Source organism: Vulpes lagopus, chromosome 5 (genome assembly GCF_018345385.1).
Source record: "Vulpes lagopus strain Blue_001 chromosome 5, ASM1834538v1, whole genome shotgun sequence".
Classification (NCBI taxonomy): Eukaryota; Metazoa; Chordata; class Mammalia; order Carnivora; family Canidae; genus Vulpes; species Vulpes lagopus.
The window spans coordinates 74,423,013-74,438,795 of record NC_054828.1 but is presented as its reverse complement, the minus strand read 5'-3'; the positions used below and the strand labels follow the sequence as shown (position 1 = coordinate 74,438,795).

The 15,783-nt window shown below is 46.7% G+C and overlaps 1 protein-coding gene across 3 annotated transcripts; it reads left to right on the top strand.

Moving 5' to 3' along the window:
• Positions 1–1,334: 1,334 nt before the first annotated feature.
• TARS2 (threonyl-tRNA synthetase 2, mitochondrial) lies at positions 1,335–15,314 on the top strand. 3 transcript variants are annotated; one of them, XM_041755752.1, is made up of 18 exons: positions 1,335–1,464; positions 1,766–1,962; positions 2,272–2,395; positions 3,873–3,997; positions 4,932–5,049; positions 5,163–5,227; positions 5,492–5,570; positions 6,607–6,753; positions 6,912–7,010; positions 7,284–7,495; positions 7,982–8,144; positions 8,367–8,504; positions 8,678–8,755; positions 10,409–10,509; positions 10,725–10,826; positions 10,979–11,051; positions 11,627–11,741; positions 14,944–15,314. In XM_041755752.1, the coding sequence occupies exons 1-18, from the start codon at positions 1,399–1,401 to the stop codon at positions 15,090–15,092; spliced, it is 2,151 nt and encodes a 716-aa protein (XP_041611686.1). In that variant the 5' UTR covers positions 1,335–1,398; the 3' UTR covers positions 15,093–15,314. The 3 variants fall into 3 exon arrangements, 2 of the variants coding, with proteins under 2 accessions (XP_041611686.1, XP_041611685.1); XM_041755751.1 differs by having other exon boundaries at positions 1,364–1,473; XR_005987893.1 differs by lacking the exon at positions 14,944–15,314 and having other exon boundaries at positions 1,364–1,473; positions 10,729–10,826; positions 11,627–11,695.
• The last annotated feature ends 469 nt before the right edge of the window (positions 15,315–15,783 follow it).

Sequence of the window (15,783 nt, the reverse complement as noted above, 5' to 3'; positions counted from 1 at the left end):
CAACCCTCCAGACCACCCCTCCCACACACAAGTAATCTTCCTCTTCCACAGTCTTGTCTATTTCTTTTTGTATTACAGGGTGTCAGCAGATGGAACCAGATCCAGAGTGGTGCCTGTGATTCACGTCAACTACTGCCTTCACCAGAAAGAACCTCTGGCCTCTGGAAGCCTAGATTAAACAGCTTTCTCTGACAGCTCTTCCTCCACAATCCTTGATTCTATCAGCACTGGAAACTTGAGAACCATCTCTAACCATCCCCACCCCCAGGTGAGGGGATGAAGGGGAGTTATTGAGAACATTACAGCTGCCCCCCAAGTCCATTTCCCCTCCTACTTTACCACAAATGTGACCGTGTTTCAGTTTTTACTTTGCAAAATAAATCAAACATGCCTAGTCCTCTGTCCTAGATATTGCAGGGAGTGGGGAAGAGATCAAGGAAGTGGAGAGCTAGGATGGAAATGAGAGGCAAGGTCTTGTGCAGGAAGCAGACAGCTGAGGTTCTGGGGTCAGGCATCTCTTTCTGAAGTGATGGGGAGTACATTTGAAATCAACCCTACTTTTAGAGAAAGCATGGTGTGATAGAAGGGTGTACAAATTGGATTCAAAATCTTGAACCAGCACTTACTCTTTGACCTTAAGTCATTTATCTTTTCTGACCTTAAAGTCTCCCATCTGTAAGATTAAGAGGTCTTTAAGGTCCCTCATAAACACTAGGACTGTGAAGAGATTCCAACAAGTGCCCCCCGCAGATTCTCGGCTCCAGCCTCAAAGTCGTTGAATTCATTTATTCTAATTGCTTGTCACCATTGTGGCGAGGCACGGTTTCCATAAAATTAACCTCAGCAGCTGGAAGTTTTATTATTATTCCCATTTTATAGATGAGGAAATTGAAGCTTAGAATAAATTAAATAATCCACCCAAAATTCCACAGTGAATGGCAGACAGATCTAAGATTTACAGTGTCAGGTTCCAAGGACTATGCTCTTACCTCTTTTCTACCTGCCAGTAAAGACTATGTAAAAACCTATGGTTAAAAGGAAATGACTAGCTTCTCTTTCCCGTCCGTTTTTCTCCCACTCTCATTTCTCAGGCGTTTTCCTGCCCCTGTCATCAAAGTTGCAGAATACGTTATTGCTACTTTGGGCTGGGATTTCAGGTTTCGGGATTGCGGGTGTGTGTAACAGTTTAGGTCTTCCGCTCACCCGGAACCACCCGCACCGCGGCTCGCGCTGTGTGGGGCGTACCTCTGCGGATTTCCTGAAGGCGGGCCCAGACTAGAGTGGCAGCCTCAGGAGCCCATAGGCGTGGGTGGTGTTGGGCCAGCAGCCAATGAGGAATCCGGTGAAGGAGAAACGGCGACAATTTGTTTAAGGATGTAGGCACCGGTCTGAAGGAACATGGGGTTGTATCGCAGGTGGCGGCAGCTCCGGCTCCCGGTCTTGCAGATCTGCGGGCTACGCACGGTGCGTGAGGTACCCAAAAGTTATGAACCGCTCGGATCCAGCCCAGCTGTGGGCTGAGATGTAGGCTCTCAGCCCAGCCGGACACCCCTACCCCTGGACGGGCTTCCCAAGTCCTTAGGTGCAGCCATCTTTTCCCTAGGGTCAACGGGTGGAGGAACAAGGGCTCCCAGCCCTGTGTCACCCAGTTCTCTTTCAGACGAGGGATCGGGACCAAGACCACTTCCATGCCCTCATCTCCCACCAGCCCCAATCCCAAAAAGGAATGATGGACCCTGTTACCTCCTAGCATCTTTCCCTCCAGGCACCGGTGCCGAACCCGCCACATTGGTTGGCAGAGCGGCTTGGCCTTTTTGAGGAGCTATGGACTGCTCAGGTGAAGAGGTTAGCGAGCAGGACACAGAAAGAACGGCAGACTATTAAGATAACCCTCCCTGGAGGCCAAAAGGTGGACGCTGTGGCATGGAACACGACTCCTTACCAGCTAGCCCAGCAGATGAGGTACCAGACCCACCAGGAGTATCCTGTCTCTGTACTTCGCAGGACTTGAGCGGGGAATGAAAATTCTGCTTGTTTCTCTTCCATTCTTCTCGAGATCGCCTTTTCCTGAGGATTCATTTTTATCTGCATTAGTTTCAGAGTGCCTGCCCTTCATTTATTATCCATCAGGAAAAGCAATTATAGATTTTGTTGCTCTGGTTACACCTTTCCCCATTTGCAAATTTGGAGTTTTGAGAGATTAGTCCCTCTCTTCCCCTGTGGATTGTAACCATGTCTTTTTCTTTATCCTCTCCCCTCCCTTCCACCAAGTTCAACAGTGGCAGATACTGTAGTGGCTGCTCAAGTGAATGGAGAGCTTTATGATCTGGAGCGACCCTTGGAGACAGATTCTGACCTCAAATTTCTGACATTTAGTTCTGCAGAGGGCAAAGCAGTAAGTTTCTTTGTTTTTGGGAATGCCATAACAACCAAACTAAGGGATATGTGTATATTTTAAAGATTTTGTTTATTTGACAGCGTGCACAAGCAGGGAGAGTGGCAGGCAGAGGGAGAGGGAGAAGCAGGCTCCCTGCTGAGCAGGAAGCCTGATGCAGGACTTGATCCCAGGACCTTGGGATCATGACCTTAGCCGAAGGCAGATGCTTAACTGAGCCACTCAAGGGCCCAATATGTATTTTTTAATTTAAAGGTTTACTTACTTATTTTAAAAAGAGAAAAAGTTGTAGGGGGGTTACAGAGGGGCAGAGGGAGAAAGAGAGAATCCCAAGCAGTCTCTGCGCAGAGCACAGAGTCTGACACAGGGCTCCATTTCAGGACCCTGACATCACAACCTGAGCCCAAACCAAGAATCGGACACTTAACAAACTGCATCACTCAGGAGTACCTAAACTAAGTGATATTTAAGTAAACATATTTCTAGTATTTCTTTTGCCTCAGTTTCTCCATTTGCAATTAGGAGGGAGACATACCACAGATAGCTTGTCTTGACTAGCCCTGCCTAAGCTAGAAACTTATGAGGGACGCCTGGGTGGCTCAGTCAGTTAAGTGTCTGCCTTCAGTTCAAGTCATGATCCCGGGGTCCTGGGATTGAGGCCTCAAGTCAGGCTCCGTGCTCAGCAGGGAGCCTACTCTCCCCTTCCCCACTCCGCCTGCTTCTGCTCACGCTCTCTCTCTGTCAAATAAAAAAGTAAAATCTTAAAAAACAGCTTATGATGAAAGTTTTCAGACTGAGTCTATTAAGTAGACATCATTTGTGCTAGTAGAGAGGAGGGATCATAAGCTGAAAATAGAAGGATATAATGCCAGTTCAGTCCCTTTGATTTTATAGACATAAACATTATAAGTTCTCTGTAGCATATATTTTTTAATTCTAACTTGGCTTCCACCGCTGACCTCCTTCCCACTTTGTCTTCTTCAGGTCAGCTTAGGTAATATGGACCTCATCTATTAGGATCCAGAAAAATGGAATTTTGTCACCTACAAGTGGTGACAAACAATAGAAAAGGGGTTGCATCACTAGATTCCTGGGATAGAAAAAAATAGAACTCAAAGACCAAACAGAGCCCTTAGGAACTACTATCTTAAGAAGGTAGTTTACTCTGAAGCCCTAAAGGGGTTATAGGACCCCTATAGGACCAACAAAAGAAGATTGGGCTTGTGCTTCTGAGCTCCAGGACTGGGAAGCACCAAGGAGTGGCGCTGAGGGTTACTCTCATCTGTGCATTGCCTCTACTAGCTTTTCGTTCTCTTTTCTATTCAGTTTTTTTGTTTCTTTTTATTATTTAGCGTTCACCCCAAGGTCAGGTTCCCCATTTTCTGGTAGTTTTCTGTAGAAGAGCCATACTGATTTCACACCAGCTTCTCTGAGGGCTTGAAGGAGGAGGGTATGAATTCCTTCCTTGTGAACCCAGGTGTTCTGGCACTCCAGCACCCACGTCCTTGGGGCAGCAGCTGAACAACTCCTTGGTGCTATCCTCTGCCGAGGTCCAAGTACAGAATGTGGCTTCTACCATGATTTCTTCCTGGGAAAGGAGCGGTGAGTAGTGCAAGAAAAGAGAATGATTCTGGGGTGGTTTCTTTTTTAGATATTTAACTGTGTTTTATTTCATTTTTCAACTTTTTAGAGTATAATTGATAAAGTAATATATTTCAAGTGTATAGTGCTCACTTTGATAGCACCTATACTAGAGTGTGCAATGTGAGGGGAGCCTGGCTGGCTCAGTCAGAAGAGCATGTGACTTCATTTTGGTGTTGTGAGTTCAAGCCCCATGTTGGGTGTAGAAATGACATAAACAAACAAACAAAATTTTAAATATAAAAAAGTGTACAACCTGATAATTTGATGTTTGTATACATTGTGAAAGGAGTCTCACAATTGGGTTGATTAAGTGTGTGTATGTATAAATGCTTAAGGTTTACTCTTACAAATTTTAATATATAAACAAAACAATTATCAATTATAGTCACCATACTATACATTAACTCCTCAAACCTGATTCATTTTATAACTGAGTGTGTACCCTTTCACAGGGGTGTTTTCTGCCCCTTTTTTCTGGGGTGTCAGGCATGTTCAGTTTGGAGGAGAAAGTTTGGGGAAGGGCTTCTAAAGGCCTCAGCTGTGACATTGGTGCCATTTTCTCCACTGGTCTTTGCCTTTCTTTTCCTATCTAGTTCTGCTTGAAATTCTCTAGTCTTTATGAATTCTTTAATTTTACTTCATCCTTCATTACTGTGGCTCCATTTTTGTCCATTCATATTGCCTGCGTCCAGCTTTTAATTTCATACATAGAGCTTTTGCTCCTGCTGGAAAATTTATACCTGATTTCCTGATTATGTTTTCTCTCAGTTTGTCTCTCTTTGCCAATAATTCTGAATGTCTCTGGAGAGCAGGATTTCACCTCCGATCAGCAAGTTTGGCACCAGGTGATGCTTCTCAGCAGATGCAGGCCAACCAACTATCTTCTTTTCAGGACAGTCCGGGGCTCAGAGCTGCCTGCTCTGGAGCAGATTTGCCAAGAACTTGTAGCTGCTGCTCAACCCTTCCGGAGGTTAGAGGTGTCCCAGGATCAACTTCGCCAGCTATTCAAGGTAGGGTGGAGGGGCACACATTTAGGAGGAAGATCCAGAAGCATGAGGGAAGGGGTAGCTCTCTTCCAGGACATCTTTATGGGAATAAAAACTTATCCTCACTCTCTTTCCAGGATAACCCCTTTAAGCTTCGCCTGATTGAAGAGAAAGTGACAGGTCCCACAGCAACAGTATATGGGTGAGAGTTGTCAAAATGGACAGAAAGAGGGAGAAGCGGGATGCACCAAAGAAACCCAGAGATGGGATGAGGGAAAGAAGGTAGAAAGTAATCTGTTCCTCCAGAAAAGGAATAGGAACAAGAAATAATTTTATCTCCCATTGTTCTTGCTCCCTCTGTAGAATAGTTCTTTACTTTCTTTCCTGTCTATTGAAAGCCGTGAAAAGGAGAAGACTAGAAGCTCAAGAATTTGAGAACCACTAAGTGGCCTCTTCTTTCTCCCAGGTGTGGAATGCTGGTTGATCTTTGCCGGGGCCCCCACCTTCGGCATACTGGACAGATTGGAGGACTGAAGCTGCTAACGGTCAGTTGTGAGGGCAGGGTTAGGTTGAGACTCCTGTGTTCACTGGGATAAGCAGAGGAATAGGGAATATGGTCTCTTAGCCCCTCTCTCCTCTTATAGCTGAACGAGGAATCCAGAAGGAGAAAGATTTTTCATTCATACCTTCTGCAAACTCCCAGTCTGATGGTAGATGCTGGGCACCCTGCCGGGACCCAGAAGCCAATTCACATTCTGTAGTTGGACCTCAGTGGTAGGGAGATAGGGAATATGTGAACAAGTTGGACAAGGTCACATAGGGGAGGCTTCTGTGGAGAGAGGGTATATACAACACCATTTGAAAGGTGCAGGGAGTATACTGTAAGTCAAAGGCATGCTTTTTATGAAAATACTGTTCCTGGGTCAGGCGAGTTATTTATTAGGTGGAATGGGAGTTGGGAGCAAGGGGAGAGGCAGGTATATACAGCCAAAAGCCCTGGACTGAAAACCTAGCCATCTGTGCTTAGTCCTAGCTCTCCCACCAGTGAAGCATATGGCCTTGGGTGAATCTCCTTACTCATTTTCCCCATCTCAAAATCAGGTTATTGTTCTTCTTTTCCTGCCAATAAATCCACATCACTGAGACAGAGTCAGCTAACACAGGAGAAAGTGTGAGGAAAAACTAAAAGTGCTATAAAACACAGGCAATTTCTTATTAAATTGTTCAAGAAAAGAGCAAGCAGAGGCATTTGAATTTCATGTGGCTAAGAAGAGTAGGACATAGTGTGGGAGATTGATAAGTGGATGGATAGATGGACATTTGACTAGAGCTTAGGGTTACTCCCATGAGCAGTCATTGATTAGAAGTTGGGGAATGGGTGAGCATCTCTAAGGCTATAAACATGGCAGGGAGTCTGGGGGGATAGTAGTCTGGTGATGGCAATGGGAAACGGAGTGAACACTGAGACGGGACAATTGTGCTTAAGCTCAGTATCAGATTAGCACCATTGAAGGAGAGCTTAGGTGCCTGCAGTCCCCGCCCCGCCCCATCTTCCCTTTGACTCCCTGTGTCCTCTCATAGAACTCCTCATCCCTGTGGAGGTCTTCGGGTACCCCAGAGACACTGCAACGAGTGTCAGGGATCTCCTTTCCCACAGTAGAGGAGCTGAGGGCCTGGGAAGAACGGAAGGGGGAAGCGGAGTTACGGGACCACCGGCGCATTGGGAAGGTACAGAGATTGGGAGAAGGGGAGTTGGTGTGAGGGAGTCTGATGGCAAAGTTGGGAGCAGATTCCAAATCCAAGAGATTGAGCAGCTCCATCAGTTTCTTCTGGATTCCAAAGTCCTCACTTTCTCCCTTGAGTGACACCGCCATTCCTGCGCACAGGCACAGGAGCTCTTCTTCTTTCATGAACTGAGCCCCGGGAGCTGCTTCTTCCTGCCTCGAGGGACAAGGGTGTATAATGCACTGGTGGCTTTTATCAGGGTAAGGGGGACCCACGTTGAGAGGAAGGAAGTCCAGGGAGGAAATTGGGGCCCAGAAGAGGCCAAGTGTTAAAAGAGCGAGATTAAACATAAACATTGTAAAGTGCAGGTGACCTTTAACAAGGTCCTAGGAATGTGTGGTCCACAGGATGGGAGTGCAGAAAGAGAATATGGTACTTAACAGATTGTGGCTAAGATCTCAGGAGAATCATATCCCTGCCACCCTGCCTCCTCCCCCAGTCACTCTGACCTGTGTCTATATCCTCCTCTGCAGGCCGAGTACACCCGCCGTGGTTTCTCAGAAGTGAAAACCCCCACACTGTTTTCGGCAAAACTCTGGGAACTGTCAGGACACTGGGAACATTATCAGGAAGATATGTTTGTCCTGCAGCCCCCAGGCTCTGACAGGCTTGCCAGCTCCCTGAGTGTCTGCTCTACCAGCCATTCCACGCTTGCCCTCAAGCCCATGAACTGCCCTGCACATTGGTGAGATAGGAGTCAGGAGGTCTGGGTCCTCCCAGGGCTGGGATAGGCAACCAAGTTGTCAAATATGAAGTAAGAGGAAGCACTTTGGCAGAGCCCTGGGACACCTGATTTGTGTTCTGAATCTGCCCTTCAGCTAACCATGTGGAGTTGGGAAAACCATCTTACCTCCCTAAGTCTTAGTCCCTTTGTGTAACATCTGGAGTTTGGAGCTGCTGTCCAAAGTTCCTCTTTCACCTCAGTCGCTGTCACAGAATAGCAGTACAGTAAATGAGGTCTGCTACTGTTGTTTCTAAGAAATGAACTTTCAAACAGGTCAGGTTCAAACTGTGCTGAGTGGGGTGGACAGGACTCAGTGGGAGGGCATGCCAAGGCTGGAGAGGTTGTTCACTAAGGGGCAGAGAAAGGAAGCAAGCACATTACATAGAGGGGCAGTCTGCAGGGGCTACTTTTTCCTGTGGCCCTGACCCTCCCATACCCCATCTTTAGCCTGATGTTCGCTCACCGGCCCAGATCCTGGCGAGAGCTGCCTCTGCGACTGGCAGACTTTGGGGTCCTGCACCGGGCTGAGGCCTCTGGTAGTCTGGGGGGACTGACCCGGCTGCGGTGCTTCCAGCAGGATGATGCTCACATCTTCTGTGCACCAGATCAGGTGACCTTTCCCCAGCTCCACCAGAGCAGTTCTAAGCCACTTTCTGTGTTCCGTATGAACTGCCAACATTCCCAACTGCCAGTCGCCCTCTTCATATACTACAGCTCGGTTACATGGGAGCCCTAACCATTCTCTATTTTTGCCTTGTGTTTCCTCCCCCAAACTCCCATCACTCCTGCACTCGGTAGTGTACAGCTCACCCACTGTTTTTTCTGCCTCCAGCTTGAAGAAGAGATCCAAAGCTGTCTTGATTTCCTGCGTTCTGTCTATGCTGTCCTTGGCTTCTCCTTCCGCCTGGCACTATCCACCCGGCCGTCTGGCTTCCTGGGAGAGTCTTGCCTTTGGGACCAGGCTGAGCAGGTAAGCAGGTGAAGAGGCAGATAAACCACTCTCTCATAGGGGTGGGGGAGATAGGAATCATGGTCCTCCATAGGGGCATATGCTAAGCAGGTCATTTGTTGGGGACTGGAAGGCTCTATTGCTCATAAACTCTAAGATGACACATTCCTCTCCTATCTCATTCCCTCTGAAAGGTCCTTCAACGGGCCCTGGAAGAATTTGGAGAACCCTGGGACCTCAAACCTGGAGATGGTGCATTTTATGGGCCTAAGGTATGCAGGGGACCCTGCTACGAGTTTTATTTATTCATCTCTTGTTTTGTCTTATTACATATTTAGTAGGCACAAAGGGAACATTTTTAAACTTGTCTAGGATATAAAGAAAAGCAGTATGTCTCCTGTCCACGTGGAGCTTATGATCTTGTGAAGGGTGTGGGAGGTAAATAGGCATTTTGGGGCCACCGAATCCACACTGTATAGGTATCAAGGAAGCATGTCATTCAGGAGGGTCAGGAAAGGCTTCTTGCAGGATAATAACCTGGAAGGTCATTATTGGCCAGGTATGGAGAAATTCCAGAGCAGGCTGAGGGCAGGGTAAAAACTTGCAGGGCAAGCTAGAAGAAGTTAGGGGGAAAAAGGACTGGAAAGGACTGTCTGCTGGTTTCATTGAAAAGGCTGTTAGATGTTGAAGGACCATTTTTGGTAAAGTAGGCTGGAGTTGGGAGTCAGAGGTGAAAAATGAACTTAACTCTTTTGAGAATTTTGGCTCTTGAAAAAGCAAAGGAGAGTAGCCAAAGGGGCCTGGGTAGTCAAAAGAGATTTTGATAGAGGGAGAAATTTGAGAATGTTTAAGTGTTCTGATGAAAGAGAATCTGTTTGGGTCTGAGAGAAGTAGAAGTTGTAGAGGGGTTTCAGTAGAGGGAATTTCCTGGTGAGGCTTGAGGAGTAGGATTGAGAGCCTTCAAAAGACCACCTTTGCCATTGTTCCGGAGGCAGGAAGAAAGGTGGGGGTACATGCAAGGAAGTCTAGGTGTGGTGACAAGAAATGGAGACATTTTTCCATCTCGTGACATCATTATCTGATTTCACTGTGAGATAGGAGACAGGATCATTTGCTGAGATGGGAGTAAGGCAGAGGGGGAGTTGGCAGTGAGGGCAGTGACAATAGGAAGAAGAGAAAGCTTGAAAATCCTTGAGAACAGGACACAAAACTGACTTGGGCAGCAGAGGATTGCTAACAATAGCGAGGGCTCAGTTGAGGTTCAAAACAGGGCAGCAGTCCCCATTTATGCATTTGTGTGGTATAGGACATGTTGGGCAGCTCTGAGGGGTTCTGTTGCAGGGCCAAGGAGGTGGGAGGCAAGAGTGCCACCAGGTTAGGGTATTGCCATGGAGATGTGACAGGAGAACAATGGTAGAAGGGAACCAGGTTCCATCTGCATGGGGAAAGAAAGGTGGGTAGGGGCTGTGAATGGGAAGGAAAAAGAGGAGTTAAGGAACCTAGAAATTGAAGAGCCATTGGTAGGAATAATTGTCAGAGCCAAAAGACCAAAAGATAGTAATCAGAGCAGGGTGTGTGATGCACTATTGCAGAGGTGCAGCCATTCTGAGCAATGACAAGATGAAGGCTGTATCCATGCATGAGTGCACATGAAGATCTTTGAGATGACAAGCTTAAGGAATTCAGAGGCCAGGGTGTGGGTGGGTCATTCATGTCGGTGTTGATGTCCCTTAAAGTTCTGCCATTACTGAGTAGAAAGAGCCACCGCTGGAGTGCCCAGTGAGTGATTTAGAGTATATTATAGCTGGGTGATAAGTCTCCCAAAACAGCCTGGGATGTGGGTAGGTAGAGGGTGGGTGGTACATTCAGTAGAGGGTATATGCTGCTTCTGGTTGCTCTTCTGTCCTCCCGTCTGTCTCTTCCAGATTGATGTGCACCTCCATGATGCCCTGGGCCGGCCTCATCAGTGTGGCACAATCCAGCTTGACTTCCAGCTGCCTCTGAGATTTGACCTCCAGTACAAGGGGTACAGAACCTTGCCCCATCTCCTTTACCCTTGGCTGCCAACAGAATAGGTGGAAATCAATTTTCCCTTCTTTGTCCCCAAAAATGAAACCCCAATCCTCTACACCTTTGCTGGAGCTGAATATTTCTTGGAAACCTGAATATTTCTTGGAAACCTTTTGGGTGCACATTTTGTGCACTTTCTTTATTCCATTCATCTCCCTTTTTCCCTCCAAGGCAGGCGGGAGTCCTGGAGCGTCCAGTCCTCATTCACCGAGCAGTGCTAGGTTCTGTGGAAAGGATGTTGGGAGTGCTGGCGGAAAGTTATGGGGGAAAATGGTGAGACTGCTGGCCCCAGATTTCTGTCAGTGCATGCTCCAGATCCTGGTCTCCTCAGACTCCCTCTTCCATTTTCCTCTCAAGTTGACTCTGTAGCCACACTCATGGTCAAAGCTGGAGTAAATAGTTTGCCTTCCTCTCCTCTCCACCAGGCCATTGTGGCTGTCGCCGTTCCAGGTAGTGGTCATCCCCGTGGGAGCTGAGCAAGAAGAATATGCCAGGGAGGTGAGGGGAAGCAGGGCTGTGTGCACAGGCGCTGAAGCAGGACTAGCTGTAGTCCAGGGCTGAGCAATGGGTAGGCCGGGGTCACACAGAATAGCACTTGGAGCCCAAGGCTGGGCTCAAATGGTTGCCAGCCTTTATGCTAGAAATTCCACATCTGAGAGTTGCCTGTGGAGATGCGTGAAAATTAAACAAATTAACAAATGTTAAACTCTGACAGCAGAGTACTTGGCACAAAAGGGGCTTAGAGAAATGTTGGTTTTGCGTTTGCTTTCTAGAGAGAAGTAAGAATATGGATGGTACCAGAGTCAAGTAGCTGGTTGGGTGGCTGTGTGGCTACAGCAGGCAGAATTGGGGAATTGGTCACAAGCTTGCCTCCAGAAGGAGGCAGACCAAACTACAGGGCTAGGGAGGGGCCTCGGTGTAGAGATGAACAAGGAGTGGTTGTCCACAGGAAGTGAGAGGCTTGAGGCAGAGGACGGAGGAACAGATCCAGTGCATGGGGAAGATTGGTTTTAGACTATTCTAGCTCCTCAGCTTTCAGTTCCTGTCATCAAACCTCTGCCTCTCTGCCCCAGGCACAGCAGAGGCTACAGGCTGCAGGACTGGTTTGTGACCTGGATGCCGACTTAGGACTGACCCTCAGCCGGCGAGTCCGCCGGGCTCAGCTCGCCCACTACAACTTTCAGTTCGGTAAGAAACCAACAGCACATGCACTTGGAGCCCTGCATTCTCCCACTGGCTTCCTGCACTGCTCTTTCCTTTTATTTTATTTTATTTTATTTTATTTTTAATTTTTATTTATGGTAGTCACAGAGAGAGAGAGAGAGAGGCAGAGACACAGGCGGAGGGAGAAGCAGGCTCCATGCACCGGGAGCCTGATGTGGGATTCGATCCCGGGTCTCCAGGATCGCGCCCTGGGCCAAAGGCAGGCGCCAAACCGCTGCGCCACCCAGGGATCCCTGCTCTTTCCTTTTAAATTTGGTCATCTGCATATTTGGGTTAATTACTGAGCTGGATTCAGGACACCTGAGCCATTTGGACCCTCGGGTCGTTCACCCTCCTAGCAACCAGTTCTCATTCTCAGAAGAATTTTTCTTTTTTCCTACTACTGATTTATTCTTTGCATTTGTGCCAAGTCATAGAGAATTATGGCACGAATTCGTCACAGGCACGAAAAGTACTTTTTCACTAACACATAGTATAGAATATTCTCAGCAGAACAAAAAATATATATAAAAGACATTTGAGAAAACATTTGATGAGATTTAGGTTATTACAACATATGGTAAATAGTGAGCACCTTCAAAACTAAGGCTGGGGTTTTTATGTAGCCAGCCAGTATTTGAATTTTACCTGCTGGGCCCATATTTTCAGACATCTCCACTAAAGTGCCCCCCCCCCTTTTTAAGATCTTTTTTTATTAATTTATTCATGAAAGACACAGAGAGAGAGAGAGGCAGAGACACAGGCAGAGGGAGAAGCAGGCTCCATGCAGGGAGCCCGATGTGGGACTCGATCCCGAGTCTCCAGGATCACGCCCCAGGCTGCAGGTGGTGCTATACTGCTGCGCCACTGGAGCTGCCCTAAAGTGCCCCTTAATCTTGAGCTGGGATAGTGTGAACCACATTGGCTCTGGGGATATTGCCCAAAGCTATCAGCATTTTGCTGCAAAAATAGCATTTCTTTTTATTATTATTTTTTTTTAGCATTTCTTTTTAGACTCACATTTTATCCTTTAAATTTTTGTATATTTTGCTGGTTATTCTTAATTATATACATAGTAACTTTAACATTAATCTATTTTTTTTTTTTAAGATTTTATTTATTCCTGAGAGATCGAGAGAGGCAGAGACACAGGCAGAGGGGGAAGCAGGCTCCATGCAGGGAGCCCGATGTGGGACTCCATCCCGTGTCTCCAGGACCACGCCCTTGGCTGAAGTTGGCACTAAACCGCTGAGCCACCGGGGCTGCCCCATTAATCTATTTTTTAAATTAAATTTAAAAATTTTTAATTGTAGTATAGTTGACACACAATGTTACATTAATTTCAGGTTTGCAGCATAATGATTTGATGCGACTATACATTACTAGGTGCTCATCACAATAACTGTAGCTACCATCTATCTGCATATAATGTTATATTATTGACTATCTCTATGCTATATGTTTCATCACTGTGGTTTACTTATTTTATAATTGGAAGTTTATATCTCTATTCCCCTTCACCTATTCTGCCCATGCTCCTACCCTGCTCCCCTCTGGCAACCATCACTTTTTTGGTTCTCTGTATTTATAAGACTGTTTCTGTTGGGAAAGTGTGTGTATGTATTCATTTGTTTTGTGTTTTAGATTCCATGTAAAAGTGAAATCATACAGGGTACCTGGCTGTATCCATGTGTCTGTTGATGGCCACTTGGGGTTGCTTCCATATATTGGCAATATATATTTTTAAGATTTGTTTATTCGTGAACCCTCCATCCTGTTTTTTGTAGTAGCTGCACCAGCTTGCATTCCCACCAACAAGGGTCCCTTTTTTCCCCATCCTTGCCAACACGTGTTATTTCTTGTCTTCTTTATGACAGAGAGACAGAGAGAGAGAGAGAGAGGCAGTGGCGCAGGCAGGCAGAGGGAGAAGCAGGCTTCCTGCAGGGAGCCCAACATGGTACTCAACATGGGACTTGATCTTGGGTCTCCAGGATCACGCCCTGGGCTGAAGGCGGCACTAAACCACTGAGCAACCCGGGCTGCCCCTCTTGTCTTCTTGATACTAGCCATTCTGACTGGTGTGAGGTGATAACTCATGTGGTTTTGATTTGCACTTCTGTGATAATTAGTGTTGTTAAGCATCTTTTTAAGTGCCTGGTGGCCATCTGTATGTCATCTTTGGAAAAATGTCTATTTAGGCCCTCTGCCTATTTTGAACTATGACTGTTGGGGGTTTTTTGGTGTTGAATTGTAGGAGTTCTTTATATATTTTGAATATTAACCTCTTACCAGATATATCATTTGCCAATATCTTCCTCCATTCAATAGGTTGCCTTTTCATTGTGTTGATAGTTTCCTTTGCTATGCAAAGCTTTTTTAGCTTGATGTGGTCTCAGTAATTTATTTTTGGTTTTATTTCTCTTGCCTGAGGAGACACATCCAGAATAAAGTTGCTAATGCCGGTGTCCAAGATATCACCACCTATGTTTTCTTCTAGGAGTTTTATGGTTTCAGGAAAAAAGTTTTCATCCTAGCTTTTGATGTCTGTTAGGTTAATTAACCAAAGGAGCATTACAGAGAAAGGGACAGGACGAATTAATAAGGTGTTAATTAGTTAGCTTTGTTTATTCTATACCCAGAGGGAGTCAACCCTAAGGAATGATGAGAAAGACCTTGAGTAAAGTCAGGCCACCTTGTTCCTTTTTTCATTTCTCCACTCAGAGCTCTGTCTTGAAGACAAGGAACAGAAACGCCTCTTACTAAGGTTACTCAGTTCTCGTTTTACACTCTCACTCACCCAATGGCACTTAGAGCAAGTTGCCCATTACCCCCTGGACTTGCCTTGAGCTTTGTGCCCCTACTACCTTCCCCTCTCTCTAATGTCCAAACATACAGTTTCTGAGTCTGCTTCTTGGTCTGTTTGTCTTTCTCTGGCTGACCCCACTATCTGTACTCCCTAGGCTCCTTACTGAAAGTGCTAAGGCATGTGGAGCATGTCTGGAACATTTCCTTATTTAATCAGGATGATCGGGGAACTGGAGAGCAGGAGGCATCTAAGTATCTCCTTTTCCTGAACTATATCTGGGCTGTGCTCTCACTCTTCCTAAAGATTCAGGTCTCTTAATGTTTGCATATTCCATGTGGATAAGTGTACCCTAACAATCCCAAACCTCCCCTCTTCCTGCAGTGGTTGGCCAGAAAGAGCAGAGTAAGAAAACAGTGAACATTCGGACTCGAGAAAACCGCCGGCTCGGGGAGCGGGACTTGACTGAGGCTGTGCAAAGGCTGCTGGAGCTCCAGAACACCAGGGTCTCAGATGCTGAGGAAGTGTTCTGAGCTTTTGTATATGGATGTGGCAGGAGCCGCCCGCCTCCCTCCATGCAGGAGAGCCTGACCTCACTGCCAGAATCTAGAGGCACCCCCACCCCCCCACCCCCTCAGAATCATGTGGAGGCATGAGTTTGCTCTCCTGGAAAGTCATTTGATGTGGGGAATGCTGTAGCTGTTTGGATGTGGGGAGAGTGAAAGTATAAAGAATAAACTTGAAGCTCTCAGGTATATGTCTTCATCTTCATCTCTGACTCCTAAGCAGAGGATAAAAGGGAGTTTAAAAAAAAAAAAAAAGGGGGGGGGGGAGTTTAACTCTGCCTCTCTCTTTTGTCCCGGGGCCCTGGCGAAACAGAGAGGAGGTAGCCATGGCCTCTCACCAGTAGGGGGCTTTTGGGGTAGCTGTCCTGTCCCCCACCCTGGACTCCTTCGTACCCTGTTTCCTCAACCCCAGTCTAGCAGGTTGTACTGCTCCACAGCGGGCAGCATGCACAGAGGAACTGAGGCGTAAAATGACATCTCAACATCTTTTTTTTTTTTTTAAGATTTTATTTATTTACTTGAGAGAGAGGGTGCCCAAGCCAGGGGGAGGAGCAGAGGGAAAGCAGACTGCTCACTGAGCAGGGAGCCCAACTCTGAGCTCAATCCCAGCATGCTGAAATCCTGACCTGAGCCAAAGGCAGACAGACGCCTAACCAAC